The sequence below is a fragment of the Anas platyrhynchos genome, chromosome 7 (assembly GCF_047663525.1).
Source record: "Anas platyrhynchos isolate ZD024472 breed Pekin duck chromosome 7, IASCAAS_PekinDuck_T2T, whole genome shotgun sequence".
Classification (NCBI taxonomy): Eukaryota; Metazoa; Chordata; class Aves; order Anseriformes; family Anatidae; genus Anas; species Anas platyrhynchos.
The window spans coordinates 15,374,683-15,398,266 of record NC_092593.1 but is presented as its reverse complement, the minus strand read 5'-3'; the positions used below and the strand labels follow the sequence as shown (position 1 = coordinate 15,398,266).

Below are 23,584 nucleotides of genomic sequence, written 5' to 3'. Positions count from 1 at the left end.
AGTCACTGCAGGGGGAGCCAAGAGGAGCAGCCTCATTTATACGCTGGGGTTTTGGATGACTAGAGGTAGGGAGGATAAACTCATGGCCTCTCTATGCAGTGTTTAAGCATGGCTTTTAAAAAAGGTCTCCCAGAGGAAAAATAACCAGCCTGAGGAGATGGCAATAGTTGTGCTCCAGTGATGGAGTCTCAGGAGAGGCACAGAGGCCAAAGGACCCTTAAAGGTCACTCAGAAAATTCTACCTCAGCTTTCTTTGTAGCAAATTAAACTATTAAAAACCCAGTGGGTGTGGAATATACCAGATCTCTGATCCATTTTGTAACCCATTTTTATGGGGAAAAGTGCTACCGTATTCCTAAGCATCCCCTGATTTACACTAATCAAACCCAAAGCCTTTCATCTTTTTTTAAAACTTATGTTTACCAAACATCCTTATAATTCTGTTGCTCCTTTCTCTGGACCTTTCCAACTTTTTCTATATCTTTCTTAAAGTTTGGTGCTTGGTGCTGGGGATTTAGCTGGAAACCATGCTAATAATGCAATAGTGTGCTTTCCACTCCTTCTACAGAAATGCCGATTCTCATAAAAACACAGATATATCAAATCAGTATCTATTAGTTTATGTTCAATGCAGCCCAACTTCATCACGAATGCTTAAAACTCTGAATCAAGCTCCTGACATCACAACATGGGCTAAGAACATGTGATATTCTAACAGCTCTGCACTCTAAAAAAACTACATCTGATTTGAAAGGTTTTAGACAAGCTAATCACATGAGCTAAGATTATATTAGTTCAAATGACTAATAAGAAATTAGAAAAATTAATACCAAAGCCATTGCTTTCCAGGCTTATGAGCTGCTCTTGCTAACAGAAGTGCGAGCAAGGTCACGAAAACTATCAGCAGAATATCCAGTTTATTTCCTTGCTTCTGTTTTAAATGCTTCTCCACTGATTCAGACTTAAGGGCCTGTACTAGGCACAAGAGTTTCTTTCATGCAACGATAGTGTTTAATTCTCAAGGGCTTTACAAGTCTGAGGCCACCTCGTAACGTCACATAAAGTATCTCAAAGGTAATAAATGCAGATGATAGAACAAAATAGCGTTATCCCAATGGCCCTTGTTGCAGTAGGCCCCAGCATGATCTCCTGCATAAAGAACATCATATTTCTGAAAAGTAATCTTCATGCTGCATCTCAATTAGTTTGAAAAGCGGCATGTTGTTAATGCATTTTTATTTACAAGGCCATCAGCATTTTGGGCTTATGGAAATAACACAAGCGAGCTTCTCTGATGATCACATCCCAAGCCATTCCTACAGTAATGATCTCTCTTTGGGGCTTTTCTACTTTATTCCCTGTCTGGTAGAAGAAGCTGATCTGGAAAGCCATGTGAATATACTCCTAGCACACATAATCCCTTTAGTTCCCTACATGACTGTAACCGAACACGTTGCAGACTTTTTTTGTATTTAAATATTTTCACATGACGGAAAGTCCTTCCAAGCTGATCACTTAATGAGGCCAAATATTTCATTAGGAGCCATTTAAACAATTATAATAAATAAGAATATTATTATTTGCTAGTAAAATTGTGCCATAAACACTCTTGTTTATATTCAAGGAACTCTTAGTCCCTGAAGAAATTTATCTTTATGATAATAGCTACAACAAACTTACTCGTGTAGGAAATAAACACATATGGCTTTGTAATCCACAGTTAGAATGTTCTATTTGAAATTTAATTCAGAAGGATATAAAGGTTTCTTAGGACTGAAAGGATTATTAGGGGCTGCAATATCTAATGCGATTATAAGACAGAGGTGGTAGCTCACTGTAACAAACTCGGTAAGACACAGGAATATACTAAGGCACAGGCCCACAAGGACCTTCTGGGTTATCAAATCCAGTCCCTGGCTACTACAGGCAACTGGATCAGATAATCCATTTCATACATTTTGTGAGCTTCATGCTAAAACTAGGTATGTTTTTGCGCCATGATTTGGTATTGGGCTGACATGGCAAGGGTTTGGTAGCAGGGGGCTACAGGGAGGGCCTGTGTGAGCAGAGCCCAGCAACCGCCACACGTTAGGTATGGGCCAGCTCCAGCTGCTCCAAATGGACATGCTGCTGGCCAAATCTGAGCTATGAGCGACACTGCTTGGGCCTCTGGGAGAGCAGATTTAAGAAAGGGAGGAAAAAATGCTGTGCAACACCAGCTGGGAGAGAGAGGAGTGTGAGAGAAGCAGCCCTGCAGGCCCCAAGGTCAGTGCAGCAGGAGGTGCTCCAGGCACCTGAGCAGAAGTTTCCCTGCAGCCTGTGGAGAGGCCCCTGGTGAACAGGTGGATGTGGCCTGAAGGAGACCTGCAGCCCACGGAGAGGAGCCAGCACCACTCAGGGGGAGGAGGTGGAAGAGGGTGGATGGGTGGAAGGTGTCTGTAGTTTGCTTTTAGTTTCTCACTGCTCTAGTTTGTTAGAAATAATAAATTATATTAAAACTCCCTATGTTGAGTCTGTTTGGCCCACAATGGTAATTTGTGAATGATCTCCCTGTCCTTATCTCAACCCTTGAGCCCTTTCCATTGTATTTTCTGCCCCTCTTCCTTTGAGATGTGGGAGTGAGAGAGTGGTTGTGGTGGAGTTAAGCTGCCCAGCTGGGCAAAAACACCAGAATTTTTTACATGGTCAGGTGAATAAACAACACCAAATGCACAGCACAAATTACTTGTGGTAATTTGCATCCACTTGTTCTTACACTAAGGTTGCCCCCTATTTTTAGTATTTTCCTTACCAGAGGCATTTAAGAGCGATCAAACCTTGTATCAACCATCAGCTGCCAGGCTAAACGAGTATAGTAAACAATATAGTAATCCAACTTTCTTTAATGAGTGATCATGGTTGCGTATTATCCCAAAATCTTTCTGTGGTCCTATACAAGGGCATTCATACTTCCCTTTTTTTGCTGGAGACGTCTCTCCTACTGCATTTTAGGATTTCAGCTGCCTTTTTCATCCCTACACCACGTTAGGGCAAAGAGAAACCTTTCTGTGTTGTTGCTGGTTTTCTGCAGGAGTTTTTCTGCTGTCAGCTCTCTGACCTCTCGTGTCACCTCACTCACGGGGACATTTGGTTCTCGCTGTACAGAACTGTGAACCTTCCCTGCACTGATGAAACCTAACTTGTGACTTCAACAAATTTTAATTATCAGACACCTCTGTTTTCCACATTGCCACTAGGGAAATATTAAATAATTATGAGTGCTAGGAACTCCAGATAATTCCCTTTCAACACAGCTCAGCTTCTCTTCTTCTAGCACCCTGCATGCCTCTTAGACTTTTCCAGGTAGGGGATGTAATTTTACACACAGCTCCTAATCGGCAACTTTACTGAAGTCTGGGCACCCAGATTTTCCTTCTTTGCCTAGCTAATTAGTTACTGTACCAAAGACAGCTATTGAGCTAGTTTGGTATTATCTAGCCTTAGTAAATGCCAATTCCATTTTATTAATCTTTCCATTAACTGACATGACTTCTACCATTTCTCTCCTACCACAGTCTTTCCTAAAGCCTGGCATAAAACATTGACGTACACAAAACAAAATACATTGTGCTTTCTGAATGAAATTTATGTTTTATTTGTCTTCAGAATAGATTATTTACATCAATATGTATTTTTGACTACCAGGTATGCTTGAGTGGTGATTGTAAACATACTGGACGCCTTGCTGTATTCACAGGCAGAAATGCATATGCATCCTTTTTACTTTATTCTTTATATTGCTAGTAACAATTTTGAAAAGGATCAGAATATAAATTCAGCAGGCTGCTCCAGTGGGACTAGGCCTCTCATAAAATAGAGCCTTTTTCATAGCAGGTTGGTAGTCCAACTCAAAAATGATGCATGTTACAGAAAATCAGAGAAGTGCAGTAAATCAGAGCGTGCAGTAACATGACTTGTAAGGTGATGACAGGTGTAGAGCATGAAAGAAATACAAGTTTTGGAGAAATAGAGAAGAGCGAAGGAGGATTTGGCCCAGAGGTACTGACTGATTGTTCCAGATAGAGATAAATTACACATGGTATTGTTGTCTTTGTGCTTCATTTTTATTTTTAATTATGTCGTGTGCAGTACACAAATTGAAAGAAGAGCTGGTAAGTAACTAAATCGAGACTTGAATTTCAAGTCCAGCACTGACCCACAGACTCTGTGTGTCCTTGGGCAAAATGCTTTTTTTCCCCCTCTCTCACTGCCTCATCTGTAAAACAGAGATAACACCAGTTCTTTTTTCCAACCTGACTATTTACATAATAAAAGCCCTTCCATGCATGACAGTCTCTTATATATTTGTACAGCATCTAGCATAATGAGGACCTAGATCTTGGGACTACAATACAAGCAATACACAACAATTAAGATTACACAGCTATCCAAAATAAACCTAATACACTTAATACTATAGTACCTCACTGGAGAAACACAACTACTACATAGTGAACTCTACTTCTACAGTCCCTCTTGTTCTGCTCTCGCACCTAAAGAAAGCTTTGGCAGAGAAGTAGATTTTATGAACAGGAGGAGTTACCCTATTACTATCTTCTGCAGAGGTGATGAACCCATAAGTCCTAAGGGACCTCTGTGGGGAGCTCAGCAGCATCGTGCAGAGGCTCTGTATTTCTGCAGCAGCTCTCCCATGGTCCCCTCCATCAGGAAAGATCTACCTCAAAGGCAACTTGCTCCACTTTGGAAAGGGAAAAAAGGCCTCAGCCCAAATTATCTTCTCCACATCATCACTAGGGAAGACCGCATCCCCTCTGCAGGCCAGCCCAAGCACAGTTGCCCTTGCTCTCACTCTTGTAAGCAACCCCCAGGCTGTTAGAGAGGTCTTGGCAAACTCTGGGGGTGCAACAGGAAATATTGGACCTGATTGTCCTGTTCTATGCTCAGACTGGGGTACGAGTAAAGTGTCCCTTACCAGCAACCTGGATGCTATAGGAGGGTATTGTTTATTATTATGATGCACATCCTCCTAGGAAGTGTTATCCTATATGCAGCAGTTTATGCTCAGCTTGGAGAAAGTTGGCTTCCCACAGCAGAGTTGTTGGAAAGAGACAAGAGAAAAATGCCGCAACTGTGATTCCTGACACAACAGAAACGTGGCACGAGGAGAAAAAGCGCTCAACCTCACACAGCTGTGAGGGAGCGCTACTGCTAGCCAGTCGCTGGATATTTTACTCAGCAAAAGTTCTGAGATTTTGCCATATTTCACCTCAGCCCCTACTTGTTCAGCAGACCCATCCTTCCCTCAGTGTCCCCTTGCCCTCCCAGCCGTCAATAGACCCACACCAGGGTAAGAGAGACCCCCCGAGAGCCCTTGCTGCCCTGCGCTGGCAGGCCCGGGCCTACAAGGCCGGCTGGCTCTGCAGCTACTTGGCACCACAAGAAGTAAAAACACGCGTAAATTAGAAGCACTTCAGGCCCATTTTCTTGTTTTGTCCCAATGTAACTGAGTGAGGGCACTTAATGCCTGCAGCAGTAATCCAGCCTCCCCCTGTGCAGGTGACAATTTTTAGTGCCGCCCGTGTGTGGGCAGACACCCGGCTGCATGCATTTAATTGGGTAACGCTGCTCTGGCTGAAAATACATTTTAAAAAAAGAAAAGTCATTTCATTTTTTTCTCTTCTTTCTCTTCCCAAGTTTGTCACAAACAAAAAAGGACAAGAAAAGTGATGGCAACTGGGTTATTAATAATACATAGTTAGCAACTGATTAATTCGGCTTCGTGTGCTGTGCAAGGAAGACTGCACTGTTCGGGCTATTGTTTTATAGGAACTGAGACCAGATATCATATGTCTGTTACAAATGTTAGGCACAAAATTAAACACCCACACACACTAAAGGACCATCAACACAGTGGGAAGAATTATTAATTTTGCAAGCAGAAAAGTGACAAAGCAGAGGAGTGATAAATGCTCCAGATAGATCCAGAGCTCCAATTTAACGCACACGACAAGGCCCTCTTTTCACAAGTAAAGTCTCCAACTCCTGCCGTGTTTTAGACTTCTCCATCATTTAGCTGTGCACATATTTGGCATTTAGAGTGTGACGGATTTACACATTTGCTACCAAATGAGCTGCAAGAGCTAATCAGCTCACGCAGAATTGCACATATTAATGAAGAAGGCTCTTCTGCATGCCTGCGATGTAGACACCCACTTAACTGGGGCACCAGAGACTAATTTGAAAAGATTTTGTTCACGTAGAAGCCTTTTTCCTATGATGAATGCTTGGAGGGAACTGTGTTGTAGACAGGGAGGGAGCAGTATCTGCAACATCTGACTAACTGGTACTCATTACTGAGTGATTCAAGAGCAGTAGGAAGGATAAATTATTAGTGGCCAAAATCTAATGAGAATAATTAGCACTGTGATGCTTTCTAAGCAGGCATGCACAAACCGTTCCTTAAGGAGCACCATCCCCTGCAAGAGAGGCAAGTACTCTGGGCAGGACAGAGGAGATCCAGGGCACGAATCTTACAAACCAAGGACCAATTCATGCAGCTGAGTGGTAACACCTGGACATCCTCCTACCTTTAGTTATGAGCTGGCACAGGAGTAATGATTGCTTAAATTTGAGGCTGACACCTTTTTTTTTTTTTTTTTCCCACCCAATGACCTTGAAAACAGCTACAGCAGGCTGACCAGTGCACAAGGTTTACAGTTCAGCTTTACTCTTCAGAAACTACAGCCTGGAAATCACTGCTTTAGATACTGCCTTGGTTTTCGCAACATTGCATCATATCCACACGCAGTGCCTGCCAGAGCCTTGGCAAGAGCCAGGGCAGCTTCGCAGGGAGTATTCCAGCAGCACTGGGGCAGGAGTTCCAGGAATCGTGCCTGCCAGCAGATAAAATGGTATTTGGAGTCATTTCCTTTGTAGAAACACCCAGGTACCCTCCTTTCTCAATCAGTAAATAAAAGCAGGAGGCACAGCGAAAGCATAGCATCTCCTCATGACAAGCCAAGGAAAATAACAGGAGGCGTTTGGGTTTCCAATCAGTTATGTACACAACTGGATTAGCCAGAGGGCCGTGCACCCGAGGCTCAGCGCTGCTTCTGCCCGGTTCCAGCGGAGCCATGAAGCACTCGCTGATGCTGGGCTGCCAAAGGCAAAGGAAATGCCAGCATTTGGCCCCAGTGCTCAGCACCTGCTGATAGAAGCTAATTTTTCCCCTCTCTCAGTTTCCAGAATTTACTCCTGCAAATCCCAGTGTAACATTACAGACCCAATCACACTGAAGTAAGCCTATTAAATTAAAATGAGGTGCACGTGGACAACAGTCCCTGCTCCACTGAGCATCGTTCTGACTGAATGGCTTGTTTCATAGTTTGTAAAACGCAGTTGGCAGGGGTTTGGTATTATTCTAGGAAATCCATAAAAGCAACATTTTTTTCTCTTAACATAACACTACCAAGAATATGGAGAGCAATTTTGCTTTTTATTTTTTAAAATAGACTATGAAAACACCTGTAGAGTGAGTCACCAGATTTTGAGTTTTCTTTTGAGAAGCTGTAAATCTTCAAAAGCAGAACCAACCATGAAGCAATTTCATCTGAAAGGAGACTGTCTGAAGCATTCTCTTAGAGCTTACTTGTAATAGGAGATGCATCTCCCTTATTACTTCCAAATTAAATGCTGTAAGAACATAAACCTTGCCCCTGTAATCTTTGACCATTGATATCAATCCAGCTTAGTGGATGGCTATTGAGAGAAATTTAAGTCAGCAAAATTTGAGGGGCTAATTTGGGCTGAGTGGCAGTTTAGAGAAATTCCCAAGGCTGTTTTATGCAACTGCAACTAGTTGGGGGAGGGGAGGAAATGTCAACGGGGATATCGGATTCAGAATGCAATTTTAGAGGAGGAAGAAAGAGGAAAGAGATTTGCTAGATTGCTTTTTCTTGATTCAGATTAGAAAGCAAGTCTCTTCTATTCTCTCCTGTAGGAGTTGCTCTAGTTTCAGCAAATGACATGCATATTGGGCCAGGGTCAGATGGATAACCCTGTAAAACAGCAGAGACCAAAGCATCTGCTTGGGCTGCAGTGGGCTAGGATTCAACCCTGTGTTCAGACTTGGGACTCCAACCCAGGTCTCACATAGCCCAGTGCATTCACACTCTGGGTATTTTATCCGGGTTCCCTTTCCCCTCCTGTGTTGGATGAGACAAATCCAACATCTCAGGCTCTTTCAGTAGATAGAAGAACCACCTTCTTATGCAGCTCCTACTGCACAAAAATTTGGTCCTGCTGCTCCCAGTATCTTGGTCTGACTACAAAACAGGTCAAGCACAAACCAGTGGGCTATTTACATCTTGCTTAAACCTCTGAGGAACAACACAACATACAATGCTTGCTCAACCTCTCTGCTGGTGTACATGCTTTACCCTTCCTCAACAAGATTTAATCTGTTTAGGGTTAATAATGTAGCAGATATCAAACACCCCTTAAAAGGACGAAAGGCCAAACCCGTAATTGCAAGAGCAGAACCTCTGATTCACTGCAACCCATTTGTTATCAGCAATTAAACTTCTTGCTGATAAATGATTCATGATTTGAAAGATCAGATTCCTCATTTTTAACCACAGCAGAAATTCCCATGTGCTTATGAATGGCTAAGCTATGCACCCACCACGACTGCCTGGGAAGTCTGAATGTCTGTTTGAACAGTTGGCCATTTTACCCAAAATAAGAGCTCTTATATGCAAGATACTTCTTATTCACAGCTCATAGGAAAAAAAATAAAAATCAATTTCATCTTAATTTGACCGAAACAAATATAAACAAGCTGACTTCACTACTAAATACAAGCACTGAACATTTTCTTCCCTGGAGGCAACAGAATTACACCAGAGTAACTGAGATTCAAACCTGGCCTACTAATTAAGCAGCCTTGGAAGTAAAGCTCCTAGATCATGGCATAACCTAGTTTACAGTAACTAAGACTCCTGTCAGCCACCTGATGTAATTGTTTATGGTATTCAGAACTGGATTTTTCAAAAAAAAAAAAAAAAAAAAAAAAAGAATCAGGCTATAAACCAGGTGAGTTGTGACCCTGTAACAGAAGTTAATGTATTCTCAAATACTTTATATTTGTGCATTAATACATGATTAGCCAAGAAAAATAAAATAAAATAAAATAAACAACAGAATCTTTAGTCCAAGAAGTAACTGACAAAAAGATTGAAGGGAAAAACAAAAATCCTTAATTTTAATGTTATTATGGTATAACCAGCTGTAAGGAATTACTGGTCTGAGGCACAGTGTGCAATTGTCCTATCCTAAACGTTTACGAAAGCCTGTAATTCAGAATGATACTGGAAAGTGATATCACTATTGGCAAGCTATGATTTCATTGATTTATTTTTTGTCTTTGAAAGAAGTCTGCATTTCTCAGCAATTAGCACAAACATAGCAACAGCCTACAGCTCAAGCATTTCTCGAGGCTATTTACCTTCCTTAGTGCCAGCTGCTTTGACTCAGATCAAAAAAACTGCAGTAAGTTCTGAACTATCATACTTGATAGTCTACCAGTAAGCAAAGGAATTCCTGTTTTGAATCCAATGGCATCAATATACATTACCTCTTAAACGGAGGGCAAAACACATGCTACCAAACGTGAGGACAGCTCGAAAGAGAGAACTATCATGACCTTCTCCAAAAGCACTGAACACAACATGAAGCAACTATGCTAACACAAAAGAAAAAAAAGTCAGAGACTTAATAAATTAAGCTACTTTCGCACTAGGATATTATGTACTATCAGGCAGCTGATTTTTTTTTTTTTTGAGCAAAGAGACTCATCAGGTGCCTAATAAGAGAACATACTTGGCACAGCTCCATCAGTGTTTAAATTTATATCATGGCTAACAAGCTGGCTCCCATACGAGACCAATCAGGCTGCCGGTATCCCAGATTACTCACTAATGGCTTCAGCAACTTCACAAACACCAAACATACAATGCCATTAAGCGGGCAAGAGAAAGGACGAGGCTGTATGCGGAGTGGAGGCGAGATGCCATCCACCCCCTGAACAGCGCAGCGCTGAGCTTTCCATTAACTTGGCCTTCACCGAGCCTCCGAACTAGCAAAAGGAAATGAGACAGGCTGCTTGAGGAGCAAAAGGGAGATGTCAGAGCCAATGCTTGGTACCTCACTGCAAAAAGCTCTTCTGTCCTGAGTGCCCAGGCAGATGGATGCCGATCCCTGCAGAGCTGGACACCCCGCAGTGCCACCTGGCACGGCCGGACACTGGGCTGCCCGCAGCAAGATGAGGTGGTGAGGTGGGCATCCTGCAGTGACGCGGCTCCTCCTGGACCACCATCGGCTGCAGGCACTCACTCAGATAACCCAGTGCAGGAGAAGTTGAACAAGGCTGATTAACAATAAGAGTAATTATCTTTTTTTAAAATTTATTTTTAGTTCAAAGTGAATCACAACTTCCTGCCCCTCCTTCTTCCCTGCTGTGAAGACATAAGTACCTCCAGATCAATGTCTTTTTTTTTAAAGCATCAAGTGTAACACATCAGCTGCTGCTGCTAATACAGTTTTTACAGTGATGATTTTGGCTAAGAGATTGTTTATGCAACTCCTTAACGAACAAAAAGGAAATCTCCAACATACAAAAGCAGATAAACTTGTGGAATGTAAACATTAATGTACATAATTACTGCATTATCAGAAGTATTATGCATTTATCAAAGCAGTTCAACATAACACTTTCCAACAAATATCTCATATGGCCCAATCATAATTTTTAAGGGAGGCTGTATACCCTACAAGGGTAACTGTCTACCCCTAGAAGGTAATCACTCCTGCCTTACAGAGGCATTTGGCAGTATTGATGCCAGAAAAAGAGGGCTTAGTTTATTTTTACCCATGCTGTGTAGATTTTTGATACTTGGCTTAATTAACTCAATACATTCTACAAAGGTATGTAAACAGTCCTGATAGCGAGATTTAAATGAAATCAACAGATCTGGACTGGTCAATGCCAATGTCTTCATTAATTCAAATACCTTATTTATCCCTGAGCACCTTAATATTGTTTCCCCAAATCTCACTGAAGAACATGGAACTATTTCACAAGAATGTAAAACCGCATTTGGATAATCTGTCTTACAAGTCCCACTATCCTTTGCTGGTTTAAAAAGAAAAAGTGTTCTCCCCTACCTCTCCTCCCCCCCCCCTTTTTTTTTTTAAACATGTACTGCAATACCTTTAAAAAAAAAAATCACCCTATCAAACAACACCTACAGACACACTACAGACTACAAAAATATTGCATAGGAGTGTCGGTGGGCATAGTCTCACAACATGAGAGAAAATGCTAAGTTTTCTTTAAAACATTACGGCAACGTTCTAATTTTTTTTCCTTTTAAAAATCTTGTAGTTTCACTTTATTTCAAAATTGTACAAAATGGCCATGGCTGTTTATAAAAAAAGTCTCTGTCTTGAGAATATGTGAAGTCTCAGGTGCATTAACAAAAGACCTGGAACGATTCACAGTGCAGCGGAAAGCTTCTTTTGAGGCAGACGTTACAACTCATCCTTCTTCTTTCCTACTCTCTCGTGGTCTCTTTCTCTAAGGGTTCGCATGAAAGTGGTGAATCCAGACTCCTGTTTTTGGGAAAAAAAAAAAAAAAAAGAAAAACATGGGTCTTTTTTAAAAAAATCCACAATCAAAACTATGCATCAAGACCACTTTTAGCTTATGCATGGAAATTGGCAGAAAAGGACCAGTTATTGCTGCTGCACTGCCTCATCACGCAGTGCTCTGCTCCAGTGCTGCTCTGCTGAAACGTGAGGGGAAAAGTAACCAACACAGATTCCACATTCCAGCATTTTTCATGAGAAACTGTGAAGAAATGGGGGTACAAGGCCCTAAAACTCAGATGACAAGGTAAAATCTGTCCCCAGAAATGCCACCTATGCCTTTTTATTGAAAATGCTCAGACACTCTCATGCTTTATCTGTATACTACAAATATTTGTATGCACACGCATTTGTGTGGCATTTTGAAAGCTGTTATTGGATTGTTTGTTGGCCATATACACATTTGCTGTTGTTCCTCATCCCATAATAGTTTTGCTAATGATCCATACATCCAAATGAAGGGAATTACATATTTTCAAGTTACTATCAAAATTATGGTCAAACATTGAAATCCGGATGCCTAGACCTTTTTATTTTAACAGCTTAAAACTTCTGATTTTCTGAAGCTGTTGAATGCCTTCTTTTGCAAAATTAAAGGTGGTTCAAAAGGTGTTGTAACTGAAACAGATGTGTGAACAGACCTGGAAACTCCACGGAAAGCACTGTGCAAAGCACTGCCTCCAATGTTATCAACACAGGAGATAACTAAACCTAACTGGATCCTACAGAAGCAGAAGACTACGGGACTGAGGAGAGGTGGAAAGGGAACACAGCTGTCAGCACCAGAGAGATTGCAATGTTCTTGTTGGCTAATTTAATTTTACCCAATAAAGGGTTGGCTGCATGCAAAAAGATTAGTCAGTCCACTTTCCAGCATGGGCATAACCATCTCCCAACTGTTGTGGCCTCAGACCACTCCTGTCTTGCTAAATTCATTTTTATCAGCCACCACAGATCCCTCCTTTCATGTATCATTTCCGGACACGTGGATAAGAAACACGAAGAAGATTGTGGCTGAAATTTTACTTAATTGTTGGCTACTGCACCCATCTTTACTTTTAAGAAAAGATCCACAATCTGAACTAAACGCAGTATCCATAACAACGCCTGGATCAGCTCCATAAAATGGTCATTACTGTGGTCCTAATGCTGGAAAAAACAAGGAGGTGAAGCTCCATGAAGAATTCCCTAAGATCCTGACTGACAAATAACCTCAGAATTTGGCTTTTTTTCCCTTCATGCTTCTCTATAATTTGGTGAGCTGTAACAGCAGCAATGACTTTCATGCAGGCTCTTGTAGCAAAACCACTGGATAGCTTGAAGACCCCAAGATTTTTTTTCTTGTAGACCCTAGCTTCTCTCAGCAATCAATCACTGCTGAGCAGTAACCTCTCTCCAGAAGCTCAGGACAAAGATGACATGCAAATAATTACATGGCTCCCTTATTTTGAGGCATTTTACAACCACAGAAGGCATTATGCCATTTCTGCCCATTGCACTCATAGCATACAATTAGCCGGCCACAGCAGGACAAAAGAATGAAACTTCAGCCCATGGGCTAGATGGCACAATTGGTCTTTCCATCCTGAGTTCCAGGAGCGAATCTGATTCAGTGAGAATGAGACATTTAGCTTCCCTTGGTCTCCAAAGGACCACTTTGTCCCTGCTATAAAAATGAATGGTCTGTCACCGTTTGGCTGCCTAGTGGAACTGAAGTATGTTTACAGTGTATGCATGATCCAGATCCAGAACTGTCAGGAGCAAGATCTGTATTTTCTGGCATTTCAGCACCTAGCTGCAGCCCATGTAATAAATCCCTTGCTTTCACTCAGTCCAAATTCACTTGCAGACTTCAGCTTAAAGAATAAAATATGTAACAAAGCATTACCAAATCTACTCCTTTTTCCTCTTCTCACATTCCTAAAATAGACCAAGTACATTCGTAATACAGAGATGTACAGGGGCGTGGTACGCAATGATTCATCCATGTAAGTTAGTAACAGAAGCAGTTAAATATCCTTCCAGTAAGATAAAAATTTGCCCTGCAGTACTCATTTGTGAGGCAGTACTGGCAGAGGAGACCTTCCTCCCTTTATCAGGTGATGACTCCTGCTTTTACTCACCCCTCTTTCTCCCGTATATTTTTCCACAAATTTCCCGTAGTTGTAATAGTTGAAGGTGGGGTAGCCATCAACTCCCTCCTGCTTGCACAGGTCATGATTCTGTTCTTTGGCACAGTCCACTGCAGCGTAGGCGATCTGAAATGCAAGAGATCAGCGTGAGGCAGCAGAAGACAAAGGAAGACTCCACAGTCACGGTGCTGCTGCAGCTTAGAGCTAATGCTGGGAGAGACCTACGTCTTCTGCCAAAAATGCAACTGCTGTTGTGGTGGCTCAGCTGTGCAGGAAGATCAGAGGGTCATCATTGGGTCATGCCACACGAAGAGGAAAGCAGAAGTGGCTTCCTCCCAGTACAACACTGCAGTGCCCTCACAGCTGTGAGGTGGGTTCAGCTCCCAGCACACAGCATCGCCTTCCCAGCCTCCTCACGAAGCTCTGCGCTAGACTCCAAGCAGGAAATCCAGAGGATGCATTTGTTAAACCAAAATGAAGTCCAAGCATGGTGGTCACAGTGCTGTCACGCTGCAAGACTTTAAGTGCTAGGTGATGAACAGTGACAGGGTGACACTGATAACCGTAAGGACCCACCTAACCCAACCTCCTTCCCGTGACACAACCAGTGCCTGGAAACACTGCCTCATCTCTTCATGGACAGCCATGGAAGTTCACTCTCACAAGCTATTAAGATTCATGATTTTTACCCCTAATAGCTTTCAGGAACCATGTTCAGTTCTTCCAAGGACAATGGGGATGGGGGAGAGGCCAGAGCGTTGTCTACTAAGCAGTGCCTGTAGAGAAGTAGGTTGCTTACTTTTGCAATCCCTGCCTGCTTCATCTGTTCTCCCTGTCTTTTTTTGCCCCTCTTTTGATGTAGGGGCACGGTGTGCTACACACAGCCATTAGCAAAGTGGGCTTTAATTCCTTTTGAAACCTCTAGATGCTACTGTCACACAAACCAAGCATCAGGAGGAAGCAGCCTGCTCGCAGCAGAGCAACACCCTCCTCCCCTGCCTGCCTCAGGAGAGTGCAGGGAAGCGCAACCCCACAGCCCCGGAGCGTCAGCTCAGGCTAACCCTAGTTTAGAGCATTTGACATTTGGAACCCGAACCTGTGAAGTGCTGAGAATGGGCTGTACTTAACATTTTTGATGTTAAAACAAAATGCAATTCACAGGCTTTTATTTCAAGCAGCAGAGCCCTCTGCTGTGATTTCACACTGGCTGTTCGCTGAGTGGCAGTTCTGGCTCCGAACGAACGCACGCTGCTGCAACGCAGGCTTGCCTTCACAGCCCCGTTACAGGCTTTGCTGAAGAGCAAGCAGTTTTAAGTACAAGCTATGAAAAAAAAAAATTAGAAGAATAATTTTTGCAGCTATGGGTTACAAAGTATCAAGTACTAATTTCATAGCAGCCACATCTCATCTTCAAATTTCCATTACACGTGTCACTTTCAAACATCCAATCAAAATACCTTTTGCTTGCATGACTCTAGGGCTGCAGTTGAACTGTTCTTCCACAATTAAAAGATCACTTAATGCCCTTCAGTTTCATGGTGACACTGTCAAGACCCGATCTCATTAACCTAATAGCTATTGAAGAGATTGGCAAAGCCAATTTCAGGTGGTTTGCTTGTTTTGTTTTGGCTTTGAAATCCTGGTAAGACAATGTTCAGTAGGGTCTCACTTGGGTCTATGTAGTGCCTCCCATCTGACTATAAAGTGTGCAATATTCCTAAATAATTTGTTTTCACTTTTTAAACTTGAATAAGGCTATTAACAGAAGCAGGACTCTTGAGAGTTTCTATGAACACACCTTTTTTTTCCTCTTCTTGTAAACAGAAAGACTCCTACTCATTCAGGGCCAGCTAAAACAAAGGGTCAGGAATAATGCACTGCAAAGGAGTTTCATCTAAGTATTTATGTCTTCCTGACCTCAGCAGTCAGCCAAAATTTAGAGCCCTGTTGGCTACTTCTGTGCAAAGGAAAACTCACAATGGAGACAAACATTTATTTGATGTCACAGTATTAATTTACAAAAAATACTAGAAGTCTTGATTCACTGAAAGCAGGAAGAATAAATAAAACTACTTTTTTTTCCAACTGCTCTAAATATCATACAGGGAGAGACTAGAGCCAGAAAAAGTGGCAGGTATATGTGCACTCATCCAGATCTTCGTAGTCAGTCTGAGACATGGAACTGTCAACGATTGATGATGCATCTGTTCTTAGTTAAAACCTTGGAGATTAGGAAAGCTAGGTTTTAGAAGACTGGAAGTTATACTGTACCTCTCTGGAATCATCTAGAACAGCTTTGGTTGGAGGAAAGAGCCCAACTTCCTTTACAAAAGGCTTTTGGTGAGAATAACCTGCAGTGAGGAGCCAGCATGGTGGAGGAATACAGCCCTATAAACCACTTTTAACCTTGTTCAGCACACATTTATTTATTGCCTTATATCAGATGACTGATGGGCTACAAGGAGGTGGCTTTTGAAAGAAATGCTTAGCGGTCTGATTGAGATACAGCACGTGGAAATCTAAGCTGCTCCATCTGTGTGCATTTGTCACACACTGATGTAAGGCACAAAGATCTCAGTCTAAGTCTGGCTGCAATAGTCACGTTACCCTAATGCAATGCCTTAACTCCGTAGGTCTAACAGCAAGGGCTGTGTACACCTTGAGTAGTATTTGGAGAGTACGTCCGTGGTCCATCATTCTCTGGAGCACTCCTGATGCAAGCTCCCACAAAACCCCGGGGACTTGCTGCTGCTCCTGCAAACATCATTTTGAGCCCAGCTCTTCAGATCATGCATTCCCGTTCAGTTATTTTTACAGCCAGTGAGAGAAGAGAAATGGAAATTTTCTGAAGACTTGTAACTCGTACAGACCCGCACAAAATTTCATAGAGACACATCTAATTCCCAAGACTGCATCCTGGGGCTGGATTTCAAATGCCTGCTGCCAACAGAAGCTGAGTAAGAGTACTTAGGAAAGCTTGAGTGATTACTTTAGAGTGGAAATGTTAAGGCAGCCTAAATATAGAGGTTGCTACCATCTCTATGCACTCATTACCATAGCATCACACTCCTAATTGTCTTGCCTGTCTCACAGAGGAAGATCAAATATAGTGCACTGCAGAAAGAGAACAGTAATGCTGGAAACCACTTGTAGCAAACCACACTTCTGGACTGAGGACCAACTCCATTCTATCAATTTCAGACAAGTGAACTCCACAACACACCAGAACATCAGCAAACAGAACTGATGCCCCTTGCTCCATTCTGTTTGTGTTTTCATGGACTGTGAATATTAAACTCCATTTCTGACAGAGTAGTCTACTACAGCAGTTCTCAGTTAGGGTGAATCACCACCACACTGAAGTACTGCACAAAGAAAGCAGCAGCCCACAAAAAGGAAGTCTTTGCTTGAGTTCTGGCCTAAGCGAGCAGTCATACATTGTGGCGATGTTTTCTTCTCAATCTTATCAACAATGAGTTTTTCTGTATCATTAAAGAAAGCAACTGAGTCGGGTAAAACAACCACCCTAAAAACTTCTACCAAAAACTGGTTCAAGACTTCAATGCCCTTCTCAGAAATTATGTTCAAATACAACTACCAACAGCCTGTTTGCATTACAGTTCACTGGAAAACATAGGGTAGAAACCCCAATATGCTTTGCCTTGTAAAAACAACTGTATTTAACCAGAAATTTCAGACAGATTAAACATAAGACGTCCCGGATACGTATCCCAGGAACCAAGACACTTGACATCATCTCTCATGAATTACGAGGAAAAAAAAATGTGAAAAATCTGTGAGCTCGAAACTCACCAGGAAGAGTTGGTGTAAGACTTTGGTATATATATGTTCATCATGGAAGAAAAAAGTCCAGCATAAAAGCTTTCAGAAGACAGGATTGATTTTATGGAGGTTTGATTGTTAGGGCTAAAATTTAATTTCTTGAGCTTTCCTAACTTTCCTGCAGCTGGAGGGAGAAATTCACTAAAACACATTTTGAAATATAGGAGAAAAGCCCACTGTTTTATCTGCAACATGCACAAAACTCCACAGGGTTATGGATTCTCCATAACCCAAAGCTGCACTGCCTTAAATATCGACAACACGTCATTATACAGAAGTTCTCTCTCCAGAGGCAATGCCGTTCAGGTTTATCACCATCCTGTTCAGTAACTGCAGCAGGAACAAAACAGTTATTGAATGAAAAGGAAGTCAATCAGAGGACTGCGGACCTCAGAGGAAATTCCCTGGAATACACCTAGTTTTCTTGATGTCGTTGGTAGTTCCTTACAGCTAGCATGTAGCTTATAGTAATTAATACCATCAGATTAGTATGCAGAACAGTAACAACATTGGGTTGGTTTGCATTTGTCCTTTACTCCAGAGTCAGTATAGTTTAGCACTGTAGCAACATCTGGGACTAGAAAATACCTTTATCTTAAAAGTAAAGTCCCACAGCAACGTTTTTTGGTTTTATCAAAGAAGCGGAAGCTTAACTGTAGAGTTGCAAACTGCACTCTGCACTGCATTTGAATGTGAGTAATGTACAACTAGCTCTAAAGAGCTCTTAAAAAAGGAAATGAGCGTGGCCTACTATTCAGATGAAGTGGTCTGATCAGGAATGCTCACCTGTTGCAAAAATCAGAACTTTTCATTTAGGTGCTTAAGTAGAAGAGGAGTTATGCTGAAAATGTGACCACTGAACTCTTCATGCTTCAAATGTAACAGAAGCATGATGCTTATTTTTTTCCCCTCCACACAAGAATCAGAAGAGAAAGAAGGATTTGCAGCACCATCTAATCAGGCAACAGCCAGCAGAGTTGCCTTCCAACAGAATTATGAAAGCAACTTTTTGTTCTAGAGGGATCTTGCAGCTAAGAAACAAGATTACATCCAGTGGTTCAAATAGATTTGTAGAAAATTGGAACTGGGATCCCTTGACCTCCCATGTAACTCCTCCTTTCTGTTCTTAAACCCCTTCCATTTTAACAGTTTGTCTCCCAGCTATCACACAACGGTATAGTAAAAATATCTTCTGCAATCCCTGTCTCTCTCCTGTTAAAATATGTACTGCCATACACTGCTTTATTGATTCAATGAAATAAATCTCTGCTGGAGCTAATATTGACTTTTGTTATGAAAATGGAAGTGAATAACTAACTGAATATTGATTCAGTTAGTTATATTGAAAGGAATGATATATGATAAGCTTAAAAAAATTAAAATAAATGTAAAATTGCAGCATGGAAAAGAACGCTACTAAGCAATGGCTTTAAAGTATAGTCAATTCCAGATGACACTTACCTGATTATGAAAAAAAGTCTGTTGTTGCCAAATGTCTTAAAAGCACCTATGAGTAAGACAGATGCACATTCTTCTCTACGATTACTCCGTGGGTTTCTATTTATATTACCTGTTCTGGATCCTAACAGCAGTTATGAACTAGCCTGCTAAAGCTTGTTGAGATTCAGCTGCTGTTTTCAATGCAAATGGCCTTGCAAATGGATGATTCATTATTAGAGGTCCTGATGTACCACAGCAGCATTACCATGGCTGCAATTCATCAGCTATTCTCAAAGCGGGCCTATTTGCAAAGGGAAGATCCATTAGTAGTCACCAAGATGTACAATGCTAACATCACCATATTTAATGAGCCTAATTAAAAAGAAATTCAACACATCCTTTTTAAGTAAAGAGAGATCAAATTCTTGGCTAAACTCAAATATTAACTCATTTGGATGACTCTATACACTGATTTAGTAGGTATCATGATGTTGAACCACGGTTCAAACCTAAAAATGTGGCAACAAAGCCCATGCACGATACATACTGGGGACTTACCAGTTTCCCTGTAACTTGTAGCTCCCTGCAAGCACACCAACTCACCTCAGGAGCTGCAGTCTTTCCAGTAATCTCTGCTACTGCTGTTTCTATACAAACTCACTGTATTCCAGCTGCTGTGCTCTGATCTAGGTCAATGAATTTGTACATGAGCTGCCTTCTGTGAAACTGGAGAAGATTGGTCAAACTGCAGCCCCTCTGGGGGAGTTCCAGAGATTTGTTACTAGGAGTTTGAGGAGTCAATAGCTTTCCTTCAGCTAATCCAAGCTGGAGCATCACAAATCAATTCCTTCAAGCTGAACTTTAGGATCAGCCAAAAGGCAGAATGCAGACTTTTTGAAGATTTAGCTGGTGCCCTTTCAAGAGTCTCCGGAGAAGTTAGTGCACGTGCCTTCCTGCTCTCCAGTCTGTTCAGCAAAGTGACAATACTCACATTTGCATCTTCTGATGTACACGGTCATTGCCAAAAACTCTGACTGCAGAGCACAGGCCAAAGGCTTTCCCCTAGCAGCTGTATGCAAAGGCCACAGCTCCCCAAGGCAAGAACATTCCAGATGGCTGGTGATTTGTTTTTTTTTTTTTTTTTCCTTCCTTTCTTTTTAAATAGCTGAAAGCAATATGCTAACTGCTTCACTGGACGAGCCTCTCCACTCATCTGGTCTCATGGCACCGAGTGCCCCCGGTTGCAAAAAGCCACGCAGACACACTGAGTGATGCCAGAGCCCTCCTTGGATACACCCAGAACTGTTCTGCCACAACAGCTGCCCCAGGCCAGCACACAGGCTCCGTGTTCCTGCTGAAACCACCAGCAGTGATGTGGCCAACAGGAATTGACATTTGGGGCCAATGTTCTGAGCACTGCGTTTTTAAACTCTGACTCCAGCAGCGCAGATGATGAAAAAAGTACAGAGCATCGCACGCATCCCTGCAGGGGGGATCCTGCACCAAAATCACCCTGTTCCTATGAATATTGAGAGCCAGAGACACGTTTTAAACAGCTTCAAGTTTTGCTCGTCTTCAAAATTCCCATGTAAAGACTCAAAGTTTCCCAAAGGACACCTGTTAAGATACCATTTATAACCACTCACAGCTGGAGTGATTTTGATTTTTCTTTGGCTTCTGCAGAATTGAATGTTTAATTAAAGGACCACCCCTACTGACAAGAAGATAGGGTTTAAATGCTACCATCCTCAGCTAAAGTAAAAAAATATATATATCTTTCTCCAGGGGAAGGGAAAAAAAAAAGCCACTATTACAGACTGAAAATGAAATTTAGTAATCTTTCCATGAAAGAAAAAACACTTCTTCCCTCCTCTTTAAGCATTTATTTCAGAGAAGTTTCAAGCCCTATGGAACTACAAATTAAAGAAATTCTAAAGCTCAACTGGTTTGAAATATGGGAATATGCCTCGTGCTGCTTATGGGAAGAGGCATGTGCCCTTCTGAAGTTTTAAACAGGTTTATTTTCTTTTCCACAAGGGCAAAAACTGGCAGCAAGAAACACCTTGACAGGTTATGGCTGTATGCAATTAAATAGTGTTCCCTAGATAATCAATCCCTGGCACTTTCATAAGTCACTAGGGTGGAATAACATCGTTTTCCCTAACTGCACACACCTCTCCGAAACTGTACCAGCCTTAATATTCCCTGCTGGCTCTCCTGTTCCAACTCATTACATTTTATACTTCCCCACTTCAGCCTTAAACTGAAATCAAGAACTGCAACCGTCAATCACTGCTCTGCTCCGAGTCCTTTCTTAACCTGCAGTCTAAACTGAAAGTTTCACAAGCCTGCATTTACCACCATCGTGATGTCCAATAAACTGCACGATGGTTCAGATCGGTTGCCAATACATCCTTCAGCTCTAAGAAGCAACTTTCACATTGTTTGGTACATCTGCTTCATCTCCTCCAACTGAAATTTTAATGAACGTAGGAAAGAGCAGTTTTATTTAGAACTGCCAAGTAGGAAAACAAGGGTACATTCTTAGAGATCTCAGGAACAAACAGGTAAGCAAAAGGCATCTGAATACACAAATCTACAGCAGTAAGAGGACTGAAAGCTGAACAACTTTCAAACCTTCCATGTACAACCTGTGCCTGAGGGTGCGGGGGACTTCTCATGGGATGCATTCAGTGATGCAGGAATGATTTGTTTCTTGACAATCTGATGCCCCTTGTGTGAGTTACAGAAAAGACAAGAGGAGAAGAAAAAAACACCATAGAAATTCTTTCCTTATGGTAGCAGGCAGATTAATAGGGGTATAACTGTTTCAGAATTACCTCTTCATTTCCCTATTAAATTGAAATCTTTTCCATGCTGCAGTGAAACACAAAGCAATCATGGTGTTAGAACAAATACTGAGATCAGAATGAAACACAGTTTAGTCAAAGATAAAAAGTGTCTAAGCAGATTTTTAAAGTAGTTAGTTGGTTAAGTCCAGTGGCTTTTCATATTTTTAATCTCAGACATGTATTCACTCAGTTTAAATGGCTTTTTTTTTTTTTTTTTAAATTCACATAAATTTACTGGCACGCTTCAACCATCAGATGAACTTTCAAGGCAGAAGCATGAGAGTCCTAGAAGGACACAATATCCTGGGCTCAAGCCAGCCAACCAACAGAAATATATTACTGATCTTCGCTTGCATAAGTATGATTGAGGTTCTCAGGGCTGTCACAATACTTATGGTTTCTCTGCATGCACCCTGTTTATGCCTGACAAAAGTCAAAGGGGAATGGAGAAGGCATAAGCTATCTTTTATTAATCTTTCACTAAGAAATAACATGCTTTGCTTCACAGCTTCACAAGAATTCTTGCACAAAGAATTAATCAGAAAAGACAACGAATAAACACAGAGAACAAGTGTAACTCAGTTTGACCAGAAAGATATAACCCATAAGATGCAGAGACATTTCTATTAGTTTAACATCAATTTTATCTGCAAGCCTGTCAACTGATCAATAAGCAAAGCCTGCAAAGCAAAAATGGTGGGGAAAGTTCTTAAATATCTCAGAAATGATAAACAGCAAGTTACCTTTCGATCTTCTTTAAAGACTTCAGCGGCAGTTGTAAAATGTGGAATGGCATTTTTACAGTGTGGGCACCCTGTTTGACACAGGAAGAAAAAGACAGCATAAATGTTAGTTGTAAATAAGATACCGTGACAAACTCAAGACACAGAGGTGAACTAGGGGAAAGTTTTTGTTAAAAATAATTCTAGACTGGAGTTCTCCAGTTGTGGGATGAGCAGAGCAGGACTAGGCATCTGTAGACCATGTGTCTCAGCCACGTAGACTCAAGCACGCATTTAAAGTTCCTCCAACTGCAAGCAACATAAGCAGATATTCACATTTAAGTGACATCCCATATAGGGACCAGGGGCTGGTTCCTACAGCCAGTCACTTCAGAGCACTGAAAGATCACTAACCACAAACGAACAAACCACTTCCACGCTGTTGTACTTCCTCACAGGTATTACCACATCGGCTGTTACTGCTGTTGCCACAAATGCAGCTACATTTGGAGATGGGAATAAAGACAATGCAGTGGTGAACAGGAGGAGGCTGGAATTTGGAAAGGAAGTTGCTGGAATAAAAATTCTATATTAAAAACCAGGAGGAGCCTTTAGACACGTTTGGGAATTGCCGTTGTTAGAGCCAAGGCATTGGGATCACAAGGGAGGGGAAGAAGAGCAAGTCCAGCAGGCAACACATCACATATGGAGAGCAGAGTCCTGGCTTAGGATGACTGCTGCTGGCCGTCCTCAACTCTCCTTCCACCCTACCACAAAACAGACAACCCCAGAAGACTTTTAGACAGTGTGAAAGAGCCCCAAAGTGTTGTGTGGGAGCCTGGCTGACACTTGGTGGTACCACAGCCACGTTGAACAAAGGGCCAGTTCG

General features: G+C 41.8%; 1 protein-coding gene across 1 annotated transcript in view; it reads right to left on the bottom strand.

Annotated features, from left to right (window-relative positions):
* Positions 1–10,446: 10,446 nt before the first annotated feature.
* The window catches only part of PDIA5 (protein disulfide isomerase family A member 5), a 97,883-nt gene continuing 84,745 nt past the window's right edge, over positions 10,447–23,584 (bottom strand). The window contains exons 15-17 of the mRNA XM_027461140.3: positions 22,717–22,787; positions 13,830–13,964; positions 10,447–11,670 (exon numbers count right to left, since the gene is read on the bottom strand). Coding sequence (XP_027316941.1) covers positions 11,590–11,670; positions 13,830–13,964; positions 22,717–22,787 — 287 coding nt within the window. The 3' untranslated portion in view covers positions 10,447–11,589. The remainder of the gene's footprint in view (positions 11,671–13,829; positions 13,965–22,716; positions 22,788–23,584) is intronic.